Below are 17,128 nucleotides of genomic sequence, written 5' to 3'. Positions count from 1 at the left end.
ATTATGTAAAGGAAACATTGCATACACAATTCTAAGCATTGAATTAGTTTCTTTACACACGTGAAGTGGGACAGCTTATGAACGTACTTGTTGTCTTAGTATTATTTGCTCAAAGGAGGAGGCTATAGTGACCCCATCAGTCCTATCTCAAATGATAACAGGCCTACATCTCTATTGCTAATGTCATTCCTTTGTGGCTGCCATGTATGCCACTTTTTACAGGCACAAAATAAAACAGTCGTCATTCCAAAAATTGGTTTGAACATTACAGAACTTCCACATATTCCATTGAAAAATTATTAAATCTCTTTAGAGACAACCTCATAGTCACCTTGCTTTGCCTGTTGTTGTTGTTCTTTATCTCCCAATAGATAAAGTCCACAAACAATATAATTGCGTCAATGGAAATGTTATACTGTGAATTTGCATTTTCTTCTCCCAGCCCATGCATCGAAGAATAAATAAAAAGATCCATGATCCTACTATTAATAGGTATCTTAAACAGTACAAACATTTTAATATTTAAAGCACCAAGAAATACAGTGTCAATTTGATGGTTTAATTCCCTGTGGTTGTTTCCACTCAGATGTGTCCAGTTTGCATAGCAATATCATATACATTTTGTGCATGGAAGTCCTATTTTGTACTTTTGATGGCAACCTCTGTTTCAGTTAAACCATGTCCCACCATGATCTAACTTCCTCCAGTAGGGCCTTTTCATGGTAAAATAAATTGTAACTCTCACTCTACCAAGGATAAACATTGCTGCAGAGGACTCAAATATTAACAACTGAAATGTCCCAAATAGATGATAGTATCTAGATATTGATGATAAATGGAAGAGTCTAGAGTCATCCACCAAAAAGTGCCAGAGTTTGAAGCACTGTTGGAATGCTGTGGGGTCCATTGAATATTTAGCTCTAAGACTTGGCTGAAAGCAGAAATTGATAGTAGTAGGCTCCTTGGGGCAAACTTCAGTTTCCTGAGAACTCACACTCTGTAAGGACGGGATAACTGATGGTGTATTAGTAACAATAGACAAGACCCTGAGATAAGAACTGAATCAGTGTGTGATTTGATTTTGGTGTGTTTGAATCCTTTGAGCTCATATCTTGGGTTCTATTGGTGATATTAAATGCAGGGTCAAGTGTTTTGTGTAGTCCTGTGCTGGGGACCATTTGTACACAACAGAAGGACAATCTTAGCACCACTACAGGGTCAAAATGGCAAATGGAGCAAATTGTTTGGTTCTTTTTCCATTCGATGTGGTCTACGGTGGACCTTAATGGGCTTATGGAGGCACCATTAGCTCATAGGCAGGTCCTTAGAAAACTACCAAAAAAAGTGATTTTTCCCCATTATTTCATACCAAAACCAAGCCTCGATTTCCAAAACAGCTATGTACAGCAAATAGGTGTAATTTTTACCAGATATTCCTAACATTGCGATCTCGAACAACCTTGAAAATCTTCTTGATATCTCAGTCCATTTATGAGATGCAGAGAGTCAAAGTTCCCATACTTGTTTAGGTAAAATACTCATGTAAAGTCTGGTGTGAGGCAAAAACGTCATCTATAAACTGACATAGCATGGAGAAATATGCTGTAAAGTTTCTCCATTATCATCAGAAGGGTTCTGGGAACCCCATATTGTAATACTGAAGCATATATAAAACTTTGCGCACGTAAACTCTGGTCAGAGGTGTAAAATCAGTTTTACTTTATTTCAGTCACACATACGTAAACTATCAAAATTTTACCGACACATAAAGTTATTTTCCTATGAGTGACATGCCCTGCTGTGGCAGGGGAAAGATGGGAATCAGTGGAAAAATGCTCCTATCGAAGCACAAAACAGCTAGTATGCTCTTGTTTAAAAGACTCTGACTGAAAAATATCATACAGCTGCCTCATTCTACCTTCCCCACCACATTTTAAAATGTTCCCAAAAATTTGGCGTGTGAATATTTTCACGTTTTTTTATGCTGAGAGAGGAGGAGACAGTGGCAGTGGAAAGCAGACAGAAATGTTTAAATACTGGAGGCTAATAGACAGTGGTCGTGGTATAAAAAGAGTGAAGGACACAGTGGCAACACGGGAGGGGGGACAGTGGCAGTGGCGTGGGTGGTGGGGGCAGTGGCAGTGGAACATATTTTACAGTGGCAGAACAGTGCTAGGAAAAGAGTGGCGGAGCCAGTGCCAGTGGGATAGGAATAAAGATAAGGGGAAAGTGAAAGAGTGGTAGTGATAATGAGCTACAGAGAGATAGTGACAGTGAGAAGAGACAGCAGCAGTAGGAAGGAAAGAATGAGATAATAGCAATTAAAGAAAGCAAGAGAGAGACTGCAGCAGTGAGAGGAGGCAGTTGTAATAGGACAGATGGAGGAGGCTGTGTCTGTGAAATAGGAAACAGTGGCAGTTAGAGAGAGGCAAATAGGTAATGACAGTGAGTTGTGCTGAATGAGTGAGTGAGAATGGTCAAGTGGGAGTGGATGGGTAAGAGTGACTTACAGCGATAGACTAGAGAGTGTGAGCGAGTTACAATTAGGGGAGATTGTGGGACTGGGAGGTGAACTGTATGTTAAAGACAGCATGAATATATTCACAAGCCAGATCTTTGGGAAATTTGTTAAAGGTGCTGAGGAAGGTAGAATGAGGCAATTGATATCCCAGTTTTCAATCAGAGTCTTTTAAAAGAGATCATATTTACTTTTTTTGTACTCCAGTACAAGCCACCTCATAATTGATTTCTTCATACATGATGTACAAAACAACCGCCTGCTGAAGAATTATAAAACCTCTCCCTAAAAACTGTTTAGGACTGGTGATTCAGAACCTGCTCATGGTGGAAGTATAGTATACTTAACAACAAACAGACCCTACCTCTTTCAGGATGTTCACTTTGGGACTAGGATCAGTGATGATAAGGCAATTGCAGCAGCAAGTAGCATCAAGGTGCTTAGGATTAGAAGAGAAAGCAAAAAAGTTTGCATATTCAGAAGAATGGATAAGAAAGAGGTTATCTCATTTCTCAGACAATGAACTTGTAGAGGAGCTGTTGCTCAGGTTCAAATAAATGTCAACCAAGCTGTAGAAGAATAAGTACTTAACAAAATGATTAAAGATGTTACAGATCCCTCTTGGTACACAGACAATGTCAGTAAGCTTCTTAAGAAATAGCACCACCTGCACAACAGCTACAAAACAAACCATTAATCTACAGGTATGCAGGTAACTGAAACATACTTTACTACTAGGAGGATCACGTGTGAAACCATCAATAACTACCATAGCAAAATATTATCCCAAGACCCCCAAAAATGTTCTCTCTTTGTCCCTTCCCAAAGGGAAATCAGAAAATGTTTTAATAAACAGAAGTTAAACCACGAACACGGAAATGACATAATAACCACTGTTGGTGGCATTGAAAAGCAGCATTAATTGTGAAAACTCAGTGTGTCCCCATAGCCTGATGGAATCCCTGTGAAGTTCTAAACAGAATTTCCGAGTAAATTATCTCCACTATTGATGATTTACTGTGTATCCCTTGAGCAGAGACATGTTCCCTGGTGCTGTATAATTGTCCCATAAAATTATCTTCCTAATCACTCACATATTTGTAGCAGGAGCCAAAAAGATGTTCTGAATTCAAATATGATGACCTATGTGGCAGAAAATTATATTCTTCATATAACTGAGCAGGGGTTACGAAAACATTGCTTGTTTGAAACACAATTCACCCTTTAAACTTATCAGTACCATCGATAGAGGAAGCTGAATTGATTCAGTGTTTCCAGACTTTTGAAAAAGCGTATGACTCAGTATACTAACACCTAAAAAAGTACAAGCCCATACTAGATTTATGATACCATTGGTAATTTTCTCACAGACTGGAAGGAACACATTATCTTCGATAGAAAGCCATCAAGAGACTCTGAAATAATATCTGTTTTCCCCAAAGGTCAATTTTTGTCCATGCTATGCTTAGGAGAAAATTATCCATATGCGTCTCGCCAAATACCAACTTGGGGCAAAGACTAGCAACTAGGTTTAGAGAAATGCAAAGTTGTACACAGCACAGAACATAAAAGCTTGTTATCCTTTGACTAGGTGATTAATGACCCACTATTAGCAAGTCATTTTATAGATGTATTTAAGAGTAATGTTTCATATATGCATGAACCAGATAATCACATAGGTTTGGTTGTAGGTAAAAGTAAATGGAAGGCTACGATTTATTAGTTGACTACTAAGGAAACTTCACAACAAAAGTGACTGTGTGTAAAGCATTTGTGTGGCCCATACCTGTACTTTAGATTACTGATTGAGTGCTTGGGCTCCGTGTGAGATCAGACTAACAGGGAATATCGAGCACGTGTGTATGTATAAGAATGGCATGAATGGTCACAGTCTTGTTTGACCTGTGATAGATTAAGAGAAATGTTGAAAAGTCTTAATTGTCAAATAACTCAAAGAAAGACTGTGTATATCTCATGAAGAACTGCTTAGAAAACTTCAAGAACTCTCTTTCAGGGCAAAAACTTCATCATTGTTCAGCCTAGAGGTTCCTATCCCTTAGTAATTGAACAGATGAAATTTGACTAAGAACATCTCATACAGAAACGTTCAGACCATCATTTTTACCATGCTGCATTTATGAATCGTGTTGAAAGAAAACTTAATATGTAGTACAATAAACAGCACTATCTATCATGCACTGCATAGTGATTAACAGTGTTGTGTTGTTGTTGTTGTTGTTATCATCATCGTCATCATCATCATCATCATCAGTCCAAATACTAGCTCAATGGAGCTGTCCTCACTTACGTAACCTGTGCAAGCCTCTTCATCCCTGCAGATATAAATCCATTTGTATCTGCTTAATGTATGTAGCCTTAGACTGCCACTACAATTTTTATCCCCCCCCCCCCCCAGCTTTTCCTCCAGTAGCAAACTGACGATTCCTTGATCTCTCTGGATGTGCCCATTCAACAGGCCCCTTCTTTTAGTCAAATAGTGCAATAAATTTCTTCCCCCCCCCCCCCTCCAGTTTGATCCATTATCATTAGTTATCCAATCTCCACATCTAATCTGTAGCATTCTTTTGTAGTGTCAGCTTTCAAAAGCATCTATATTTCTCTTTTATGTACTACATATTGTCCATGTTTCACTTCTGTATAAGGCCACACTCCAAATGAATACTTTCAGAAAAGATTTCCTAACACTTAAATTTGTAGTCACAGTTAATAAATATATTACTGCAATTCTATCAGAGATTGCAAATGACTTGGAAGAACAGTTGAACATAGTGGATAATGTTTTAAAAAGATGTAAAAAATGAATATCATCAAAAGTAAAACATGGATATGAAATGTAGCAGAACTAAGTCGGGCAGTACTGATGCAGTTAGATTAGGAAGTAATGCACTAAATTAATAGATGTAAGTTGTTGTTTGCATAATGAAATAACTGATGATGGCAGAAGTAGGGAAGATATAAAGTGCAGACTGGCAGTATCAAGATTAGCAGGGTATAAACATAGAAACTAATTCCATCGTCTTCTTTCCACATCACAGAGATCTCTGTCCATGAGTAGGATGCATGAATCAGTGTAGTTAAAGTAGGTTTTTTGTGACTTTTGACTAAGTATTTCAGTTTTTTATAATTACTGGTAAATAATTTCTCTGTTGGCTAGAAGACTCTTAGGGGTAAATCCATGTGCCTAATTAGAAATGAAGTGTTTTTATTTCAATCAAACACTTTATATCATTGTAAACAATCAATGACTGACAAAATAATTTATCTGAATAGATAAAAAAAAATCTACTTTCCAAGCAGCTGCAGAACACACACGCATTAAAGATGGTTGTAATTGGCAAGCTTTCGCAGCCAGTGGCTCCTTCTTCAGGCAGAAGGGTTGACAGAGAAGGAATAGGGGTGAAGGAAAAGGACTGGAGAGGTCTAGGAAAAGGGGTAGACTTTGGGGAAAGTTGTCCAGAACTTCAGGTCAGGGAAAGTTGTCCAGAACTTCAGGTCAGCAGAGACTTACTGCACAGGATGAGAAGGAAAGACTGATTGTTGGGGCAGTCATCAGTGTTACATTTGCCGTCTTCAGTTGTACTGCTACTCCAAATGTGTCACCTGCATGCACACACACACACACACACACACACACACACACACACACACACACACACACAGTCTCAGTTGCGTGTGTGTGTGTGTGTGTGTGTGTGTGTGTGTCTATTGCTGAAGAAGGCCTTAACGTTTGAAAGCTGTAATTTTGAGAGTCTCCTTGTTGTGCCTATCTGTGACTAAACATCTCTGCTATATAAGTAGCAATAATCCATAACATTTTTTAAACATTTCTTTTATTATGTGTTACCTGAAATTGCTATTATGTTAATGTGTACATTGATATAACAGTAGGACACTCCCTTGAGTCCTCTGAGGTGTCCCCTTTGGTACAAAAAGGGCTTTTGTGCAGAGTTACACATGGTCTGGATGGCAGTGGAGAAGATGATGTATAACTGTATAAAGCAATTTGAAAAGTAAGGGTTGTGTGCTTATATTTAAATATTAGCAGCTCATAATAAAAATGCACTAGTGCAGTGCGTTGTATTGATTGTTCGTGAAGAAATTGTTCTGATTCAGTACTCGTCTGACTGTGGATAAAAGTGAACAACAATGGTTTAGAAAATCATTGCACCCATAAAGTACAAAGTGCATGCTGTAATTCCATTTTTACAAACAAAAGGACCTACAGCTGTACAGATTCAGTAGTATTTGTGTCTAGTTTAAGGCCTAAAGTATTGAGTGAAGCAAATATTTAGTAATGATGTCAAGACTTTAAAAGAATCCTTAAAAACATGAATGATGATGGACTGAGTGGCAGATCCAGTTTCCATACTGATGAAATTATGTAACAAGTTGACCACAATAGCAACATGATCAATATAATTGCGAATTTCAGATTATGTGTTTACAAAATCCTTATCGAAGTGAGCTATGCCATTCAGAATCAACAGCAAGAAAAAATTTTCTGTTATAGTTCTGCTACACAATAATTCCCATTCACAAACCAAGCACATACCAAGAACAACACTCAGCATTTCTTTTGGGAACTTTACGGCTACTCACCCTATGATCCCTACCTTGTGTCAACACTCTTTTTGTGTACAGAGGCAAGAGAAGGAGGTATAATTTTGATGGAGCCAATATAAATAGCAATCCAATGAAATAGAGTTCAATGTACAGCATATCATGTTGCCTGTTATACACCGGTGCAATGTGCCATCCACTTGCATTAATTCTGCTTCCTCACAACATTTAAATGACTGACTTATGTTAGCTGTAAAAAAAAAGGTTGTGTTCTTTCATACTTCTGATTAGGTGTCAACAAATGTTTCTGAAAATGCATTCACCTGAAATACAACATATCATTTCAGTAAAAAAAATAGTGTCATGTATAGTGCAATTAAATAATGTGTGTGTCATAACGAATCTGTTATAACTAAATGACGAGGGCTCCATACAGTGACTTTCAGTATACCTTGAGCAAAACTCTCAGATTCCATTGCTATGCTTTCCATCCTTTTGTAAAATTCTCTGCTGTTCTGTGCTATAGACTCCTGCAGATATTGACAGCCTTATTAGTTCTGTTTCGACAAAAAGGGAAAAAAACCTTTTATAAACACTTGTGACGGTAAAAATATTCTGTGAACTCGTTCGATTGTGAAGGTAGCTACCTAATTCGTAGTTGTTTTGATTTGCCACGGTTTTAATTGTTATATTTGCTACCTAAGTCATAGTTGTTTATTTTGGCACAGTTTTAATTTGTATATATGTTTTGCAATGATTTTTAATGACACGTCAGTGTTTGAAAGACCTTTGGAGAGTCTGGGTTGTCAGTTACAATTCATAGTTATAAAATCTCAGGAAGGGGACTAAAAGGGGTTATAAAAAGTGCTACATTTTTTCTGTGGCTCTCAGTCTTACTGTTTTTTTTTTTTTTTAGGCAAGTGCCACGCCACTATTGCATTTAGTTCTTTTGTTGTTTACTGCAAGCTAGCTAGCCGAAGTAGTCTTTCCGCTTAATTTACGCTACATATGCAGCGTGTTGTCTTTCCTCTGTTAGCAACCTAACTTCTTTGAAGTGAGGTTCATTGACTGGTTAGATGATTATTGGTCTGCTAAATGTGAAGATCGGAGATTCTATTGGAAATGACTAGTCTTTTCCGCTGTGTGCAACACTGCACAGTTTGATTTTTCGTGTGCTCTATTTAATTTCGATGATTGCTCAGGATATGCGGAAGAGGAAGTGGTAAGCGTAAATCTGCGTGGTGTACTTGTAAGAGAGCGTGCGCTGTCACAGGGCCGCTCTGCCCTTGCGTAGTGTGCGCGGGCTTTTTGTGTACTTATTTTTACGACGGCAGCAAAGCGGAGTCGCCCAAGTTGGAAGCTAGGGATTCCCTGCGGAACTGGTGACGCTTTTAAAAGCCCTCCTCTGTGACCAGTTAATTATAGGCTTTGCTAACCAAGTGACTCACTTCGGCAAAGCCAATGAAAATAACTACGGCCGAGCTCGAAATGGACCATCAAAGAGTTCTGCCGTGAATCGATTTCATCCGTTTCGGGCCGCTGGAGTGTACATAAAACTACAGTATATAACAATCGACTTAAGACGCCATAGTCTTTTTATAGGAACATAACAGTAACCTTTATTTACTGTATTTACGCGCTCAATTGTCCGTTGCAGCAGGATAGCTTATAAATTGGTTACGGCATATTTAACGTTCCGCCGCTCCGTCAAGCAGGTGATTGCTTTGGTCCCGTATTCAGACATGTAGTAGCTCGTGCGTCTTGAGTGATAGCTACTTTATTTTCTACTCTATATGCGAAACTGTTTAAAAGTGGTCCATAATTTAGCTTCATTATCCAGAAAGAAAGAAAATGAGCAAGCTCTAGACACATGATTACTGGGAGCTGCGGTACACAACTGAACAAGAAATTGCTGCATAGTCATTTGGCATTGAAACTTAACGAAATGATGCTGGGTGACAAAGCGTTTATTAATGAAGAAGCAGTTTTTGTTCATCAAATAAGTTTTTAAACAGAAAAAGCAACGACTTAATATGCGGTCGTTCTACGTCAACAGTTAGCGGGAAGTCAGATGACAAGGTTTTTGCCGTGCGAATTCTGGGCATTGTTCTAACACATATGCTACGTTCTTCTCTACGTTGAAAATGCTGATCATTTTCTTGCAGGAGGATATCAATGGGAAGGGCAGTACCACGTCGCACTACAAATACAGAATTAAAAAATAAAAATTTGTAGGAGCATGGAACGTAGAGCTTCCTAGTTATTGTAGGCTACTGGGGCAAGACCATTATTTATGTTGCAGAATGAGATTGATATTCTGTAGGAGAATGATAGCTGCAATAACTACCCAACATACCGCTGGTATTTGTATACGTTGAACAGATGCGAAAGATGATCATGACTACAGTGTTCACAGACAGATTCTATTTGTTGGGTTGTCTCTGAGGTAAAGGTGGCTTGCCAGATGAAGTAATCGACATTCTCGGGTCTAGCTGTGACCCTCGTTGCAAAATTGAAACGGTCAAACGGTGCCAAGGTGAAAGACGAAGGACGCATGCAGCGCAGGCCCATCCGAGCAGCGTAAGGTGGTTCCCCTTTAGACCTACAAGGCTGCACGATGTCACAGGTACAGATTCTGGTTCAAGATGCTAGTCTGTCTCTAGTTTAGGGACCAGCAGTACACATCGTAACAATTATGAGGTCGGTGATTATTTGTAAACGCGTCCCTCAAAAATGTCGTACATGGACACTGTAAATACCACTGTGATCCAACATTTTATTAGCCCAATTTCATCATCCTTTGGACCAATAATACATCAAGTTTTGAAACTAATCGGCTTTTATTATTTCTTATAGAAGATTTCACCTTACGGTCGATGCTCTAGCCGTGTACAAAATTTTAAAACATCATTTTTGTAACTTGAGTTTATTATTCATAAATTTTTTGGAGGCGAGGTGAAAAGTGCGAGAACATTTAATTTCCGCAATATAAGTGAACCTTTCATCGTTAAGCAAGCGATACATCGTTGGAATTTTTTTCAGTTTTACGCGCTGTGACATTGGATTTAAACAATGTTTGCTTAATTACAACGTAGTGCAGACACAGTTCGTTGATAACATATTTTTTTCCGCCGCTACAAAGTATAAATTAATACCCGGTATCTCTCACGTCCTTAGTAGACCCAAACATCTCGCCATAATTCAAATTATTCGTTCCAATACGAGTGTCCGACGCAACAGTACAATTTCGTCCAATTAGGCATCCTTGCGTGCTTATTGGGTAAGCTGCTGTGCTTGATATCAGTGTTATGATCCTAAATTAACTGGTACTCGTTTAATAATGCGTGGATAATTATTAAGATAACTAACAGAAGATAGTGTGACTAAAAATGGAAATTATATATGAGAATTGCCTGGCGGAAATGCGATTTCACAAAATTGAAGTAGCATTCTACATCTGCAGCAATACTCTGCACACCACTGTGAAGTGCATGGAAGAGGGCACGTCCCATTGTTCCAGCTATTAGGGTTTCTTCCTACCCCATTCATATATTGGGCGCGGGAAGAATTAATTGTTTAAATGTCTCTATGCGTGCTGTAATTAATCTTATCTCGTCCTCTCGATCGCTATGTGAGCGATACATAATAGATTGCGGTATATTCACAGAATTGTCAATTAAAGTTGGTTCTTCAAACTTTGAAAGTAGGCTTTGTCGGGATAGTTGTCTAATTCAAAAGCCTGTCAGTTACGAAATGAGGTTGTGGAAACCTTGGCGAATAATATGGAATATCAGCGGTTTTAGGAACAGTCCGCAAAAATATAAGCTCCTAGAGAATTTCCAATGGCGAGGCCCTACAAGATTCTGTCTTTTTCGAACTGTCCGTTTCAGAGCATCAAGTCAACTACATAACGGTACCTATTCAACTGAATGCAATCCTTAGAAAGACTGGCTTCGGCACAATAGGCCTTATACTATTAGTGTACTTTGTCGTCGTCGTGTGTGTGTTTTGTGAAGTTAGCAAACCTAACGAGATTATTAGCGCCTCGCTTCAACACAATCAGCAGAAACTTGAAGGCGTCTGCCATACATTATGTCAGTACCACCCTTTGCAATGAAACTTGACATCAGCGCAATGGCAAACATAACGTCATTTCAAACATCACAATTTTTAATGTAATAGTCCCGGATAATAAATAATTAAAGTCTCTAGTGATATGTACCCATTTGCATATCCACCAGATTACATAATATTTCAAGTTGAATTGCGTGAAGCATTCAAGTGTTCGTTTGCTTTTATGTCAGGAGGCACAAAAATCACGTTTCTTCTTCTTATGAGCATCACTTTACAAGCGACAGCACGATTCCCTCGCGCCACCGGAGCATTGTGGCAGAGAAAAATTTTGCCATATACGAAAACGTAAAGCTTGTCGAAGTAAAATGGCTGTCGTCCTTGTCGGGGAACTGTTAAAGGACTTGCGAGAAGCTACAAAATAATAGTAGTAGTAGTAGTAGTAGTAGTAGTAGTAGTACGGTAGTAATAATCTTTCCGTCAGACATGGGGAAGCAGACGAACTTTTCTCGGGTGTACACTGGTGGAAGTTAGGTTATTGATCGATCGCTAGAGGAGAGAACATATTGATAATTAAAATAAAATGAGTTTTAATGATTCTACTTTAAAAGTGTCGGCCAATTTCTTTTTCGTGAAATTTACTAACTTTTCAGTATCAGTTGTATGTGATGAAAGAAACTACAGTTCTTACTGTTTCATTGCAGATGGCAGTTAAAATAGTGTATGTAGTAGTATTGGCCAAACTAGAATTGAAATGAGCCCCTGACTGTATTTTGTGGAATAAATCAAAGGGATAGTTTTCAACTTGCCTGCATTGAAAATATACAAGACACGTGATTTGTAAGACTGGCAAATGATGTGTTGTGGTCTTGCGAAAAGGTGAAATTGCATGTCTTTTTCCAGTGCAGCACACAACATTGCCATCATATATATGTTGTACAACATGGAATATATTGTAATACAGAGAATCCTCAACTTACTAAATTGTGAGCCTGAGTTTTTGCAAACGGTGATGTGGTGAAATGTTATGGATTTACTTCTTGCTAATACAATTGTAGTGTGTTTGCAACTGGGGATGTTTTACATCGATAATATTCACTGTATGTACAGTAAGTAGTTCTTGATTTAGTGGTGTTTATTTTCTTAATTAAAACAGTGTCATTGTTTTAAGTAATACACTGGGAACTATGTGTTTTTTACTAGAAAACACAAACTAAATACAGATGCTACATTCACAATTCATTAACTATTAACACCATTTGTGACAGATAGAAAATTGTCACTTCTGTGTGTGTTTCTCAGTTCGATGAAATGTACACAGATACTAATTACTATGTACATCTTCACTGATCAGACAATTTGAAGTTCACTTTGAACACAGTCTACAATTATGTGGTAGGGCATAAGAAAAAAGAACTTTTGTATGAAGCGTTTATTGGGCTGTGTTATTGATTGTATCATTTGACTGATAGATACTTCTCTTTTCTTCGTGTGATTAAAGAACGTGCCCTTTCCAGCAAACACGTGTATTTGATGTTACTGAGGCACAGAGTGTAGCTCATTAATCACAGCTATCTCATTTGGCAATTGCTGCTGTCTGACTGGTAGTAGAAGACAGTATGCTAGGGATAATGCTTGTGCCTCCTGTGCTTGTTGTGTGGGGAAGGGCAGTCCAATTTTAGCAGGCCCCTGTTGTATGACTCAGGCCTCCAGATATAGCAGCAGAGTGGTTTGTGTTGGCCTGACGCCTTCCCAGTTCACTGCCTTGCCGTGCAATGGCTGATTGTGCTTTCACCTGTGATACTGTTCGCTATAGTTGGATGGTTCTCAGTAAGTGAACTTGTGATGTATGTTGTGACACATGCACGATTTGTGTTTCTTTGTAATTTCTTATGGATGTTACATTGTGATATTTCTGTTCGGCCTCTTAAAAGAACCCATTTCCTCCAATACACAATAATAAAATAAGTATTTAAATTATAGTTATAAAACTTTGGCAGTACAGTCAGCATAAATCGAGTTTGTATAGTTATTTCAATTCTTTACTTTAGTGACAGAAGTTGACAATAGAACCTTTATTCCACATTTCATGTAATCAGTTACAGTTTGGCGGAAAATAATACAGAAATAAGGAAATGGATAGCAAAGTTACAAGCATAACATTTGCATTAGGACTCCATAAATTGGACACATTTTATATTAACTTTCACATTCATGGAATGCACTATTAAGTGGTGGTTCTGTGGCACAAAATGGAAATTACCTGTACACTTCAGCAGGTGAACTTAAAATACTTAGTTTCAAGTTAAAAATGTGACTTACTTGATGAAAAAGTAGAACCTGTTTATTGATAGACAGTAGAGAATTCTTTATCACTCTTGTTACTCCAGCCATTTTTCATACCGTGTGTGTGTGTGTGTGTGTGTGTGTGTGTGTGTGTGTGTGTGTGTGTGTGTGTGTGCGTGTGCGCGCGCGCGAGATCATCATCTGTGATACCCTTTGACATGAAGTGTTACGTTCAGAGTTGTGTATGAACAGCTCACCAGACTTGGAACTATTGCCTTTCTCATTTTATTGACAATTTTGAAAGTGCCTGGAGTATCTTCTTATGTAAATCAACTTTTAACTTAATTCATTGTACTGGGATTACAGTTTCTCAGAGGCTAGTATATATTAATTTAGTCCAATAGTGTTTCAGCATACTGAATAGGCCTACTTATTGTAAACAACCTAATTGTCTGTTCATGATTGCTATTATACCTTTTTTTAAAAACACACTTTAATGAATTTTGCCCACAGCCGTCATCAAAATCACAATTAAAAAACTCCATACTCTGTATCTCATCTGATTAAGTCTGAAGAAAATATATATAACTAGGCACCTTCATTGTAATAAGTTTCACGTGAAAGAGGCAGATGTATGCTATAATGTTAAAATCTTATTTTCTTTTGCTGTCATGGTTCTAATGGTCCAGTAAGCTTTAAAAATATAGTATTTGAACATAAACAAATTATTGCCTTACATATAGATTAGAAGTGGAATGTCCTCCAAATTATACATATAACTGTTACTGAACAACTTTTTCATAGGCATTCAAACTAATAGTCCAGATCAGTAGGACTTTAACTCTACCAGCAAACATGTACGTAATGATGTATAAACTTTCTGCAAACTATTTGTAATTTTTAAAGCTGTTGAAAAAAAATCTGAAGCTAGAGACACTGTTCCCATCTGCTTCCTGCAGAACAGGAATGGATTTCACACACGTCCCCTTTGGCATTCAACAGTTAGAAATAGGCATTTTCAAAATGTGTGTGAAATAAATAAATGCTGTACAACTGTTCTCTTTCAGGCAGCAGCAGCACGACACACGAAGAATTGGACAATGTGTATCTAATGTTGGATCCTCAGTTGCATCCTATTTCTCCAGACAACACATGTAAGGAATCGGTGCAAATCTTCGAGGAGCACAAGCGGGTATGTGAAACATGTACATAGAGTTATTTGTTGTGCTCTGTACTAATGAATATAATTTACTAATGAACTTCTGCTGGAACATTTGTTTACTACAGGTAGTTTCTTTATGACAAATGGTTATTTAACATCTGTCTTAACTGACATTGAATTTATTATAAAACTGCTCTTTGTGTTATCTAGTAATGCCTTGTATGATATCTAAATGGGAAAGTTAAATAATCGATAAATGTGGCAAAGAATTTAAGAATTTGTTAAAGTTTTGGTTAACACATTACTGGGAAGGGGGGGGGGGGGGGGCAGGTAGACTATGTCTTATAGTCTGCAGTAACAGTCTGCTGAAGCAGGAGTTAATAAGGAAAAGAACACAAGATGTAACAGAATCGTTAATAACATTCTGAAACCATCTAAATCCAAACAAAGAAATAGGCCAAATATTAAAATAAGACATGACATCAGATGGTGCCAAATGTGTTCCAAGCTCTTAAGCAAGGATCACTAATGAAATACTTTTTGGTACCACCACATCATCATTTGTGTACTTTTCCACAATTGGACACTTTGATAAGTATAAGTGTCATAGCCACAATTTTGGTAGAAACACACTTATGAATTTTTCTTTCTTTTATGCAAATAATATAAATAACACAGGAGAAAACATTATTTGATTATATTCAAGTTTTCACTCTTTTTGTAGAACAGTTGGTAATTTTAGGGAAACTGGACCATTCCCACACTATCCATTTTCATTGGAAGATTTTTTTATACAAATGCCATAAATTTACAGCACACACAAACATTTTTTAAACCACATTTCCTTCACTGCCAAACTTGGAGCTGCTAATTTACTCATCTCCACCTTCAGCAACATATCTCTCATCTTCTTCAGTGACTCCATTCTTTGATGATAGAGTCTGCTAGAAGGCAAGATACACAGAGGGTATCTAAGGAAGTAGTTCTTGAGATTCTCAAACTGCGTCTCCGTAATTTTCATTTCTATTGGTTTACAACACCTTAGGCTGTAGTGTGCTTGAGAACCAAGGATAACCCACTCTCCTTGTACAAATATCAGAATATGTTGCAATATCCTCGACAACATTATCCAGATTCTCACTGCAATATTGAACAATGCATGATGCAATTTCATATGCCTTCTTCATGTCACATAAATGCTGTAGCATACCAACTCCCTGGGGTAATGAATTTCGAGATTACACACACTTTATTGTCTGCCTGTGTGTTCCCCAAATGCAGCTCATGTGTTTTTTTCAGTGTTTTTCTTTGTCCTTTATTTGCAATTTGGTTATCAGTTTTAAATTTATCAGATATTTAGCAGGCGTCTCTCTCTTTTGTAATGGAGAAAAACAGATTGTTTTCACAAAAACGTTGCCTTTAGGCCTTTTCCTTAACGGGATGCAGTTCTCTCTCTCTATTGTGGGTACAGATCAGTTCAGTGTGATGTGATATGCTGGTATCATGCTTGTATCTCATATCCCATTACTCTCGGCTGTTCCAACTCAGGTGCCCACCCGTGAGCAGCTGAGTGCCCAGGATACAGGTGGGCTGGGGTGAGCAAACACCCAATCAGCTGACACGTGGGCAATCAGGAAACCATGCTGTAGCTTGAGTAATCATACTGCCCTGGCTGAGGGCCAGGTGGCAGTTGTGTCAAAGAGGCTTGTGATGTGTAGAACCCATGCAAATAGAGCCACCTGGTGGGTAGCCTAAAGTACCCGCATATGCTCACAGACAAGCTAAATGGCACCCGGGTGCGTGTGCGCCCAGGGGCAGCACTGAAACTGCATGCACTGCTTACTAATTTTAACTTAAAATTTTACACATACAAATATGTATGTACTGTTGTATTTTTACCTACTTTTGATGCCTTCAGAGTTACTACAAATATTAAATTCCAAATTACAGTTTGCTATATTGAAGACTCTGTGGACAGGGCCTGTTAGACTGAGAGAGATCTAACAATGGAAAATCCAGGATGGAGTGTAACAATATTATGAGAAGAAAAGTTGCTACTCACCATATAGCAGACATGCTGAGTCACAGTTAGGCTCAACAAAAAGACTCTCACAATTATAGCTTTCGGCCATTAAGGTCTTCATCAACAATAGATACACATATGCACACATGAATGCAGTCTCGGGCAACTGAAACTGGTTTCAGCTGTCAGAGACTGCCGCCGTGTGTGAGTTGCTTCTGTGGAAGCAAATCTGTTGGGTCACTGTGGTTCATTCCAAACCAATAAACAATTTCCCCGATGGAAAAGATGAGTATTAATTGTGTTACAGAATATTATTCTAAATTAGACTATGTTAATGAGATTGTGTACCCATGAATGAAATTAGCATTATAAAATTACTCCCCCCAACACTCAGAAGAGCCATTCACCACCCACATAGCTTCCATACGTTGAAAAGCCAAGAGTGATTTCTTCCCTCAATCATGTTCAATCCAAGCTTGTTTACAGT

The 17,128-nt window shown here is 38.1% G+C and overlaps 1 protein-coding gene across 1 annotated transcript in view; it reads left to right on the top strand.

Moving 5' to 3' along the window:
- Positions 1 to 17,128, top strand: part of LOC126237436 (mitogen-activated protein kinase kinase kinase 7-like) — a 169,148-nt gene that overhangs the window by 129,905 nt on the left and 22,115 nt on the right. Inside the window, exon 10 of the mRNA XM_049947551.1 lies at positions 14,524 to 14,648. Coding sequence (XP_049803508.1) covers positions 14,524 to 14,648 — 125 coding nt within the window. The remainder of the gene's footprint in view (positions 1 to 14,523; positions 14,649 to 17,128) is intronic.

This window comes from Schistocerca nitens, chromosome 2, assembly GCF_023898315.1.
Source record: "Schistocerca nitens isolate TAMUIC-IGC-003100 chromosome 2, iqSchNite1.1, whole genome shotgun sequence".
Lineage (NCBI taxonomy): Eukaryota > Metazoa > Arthropoda > Insecta > Orthoptera > Acrididae > Schistocerca > Schistocerca nitens.
Note: the sequence above shows the minus strand (reverse complement) of the source record. Positions and strands in the feature narration are given on the sequence as shown.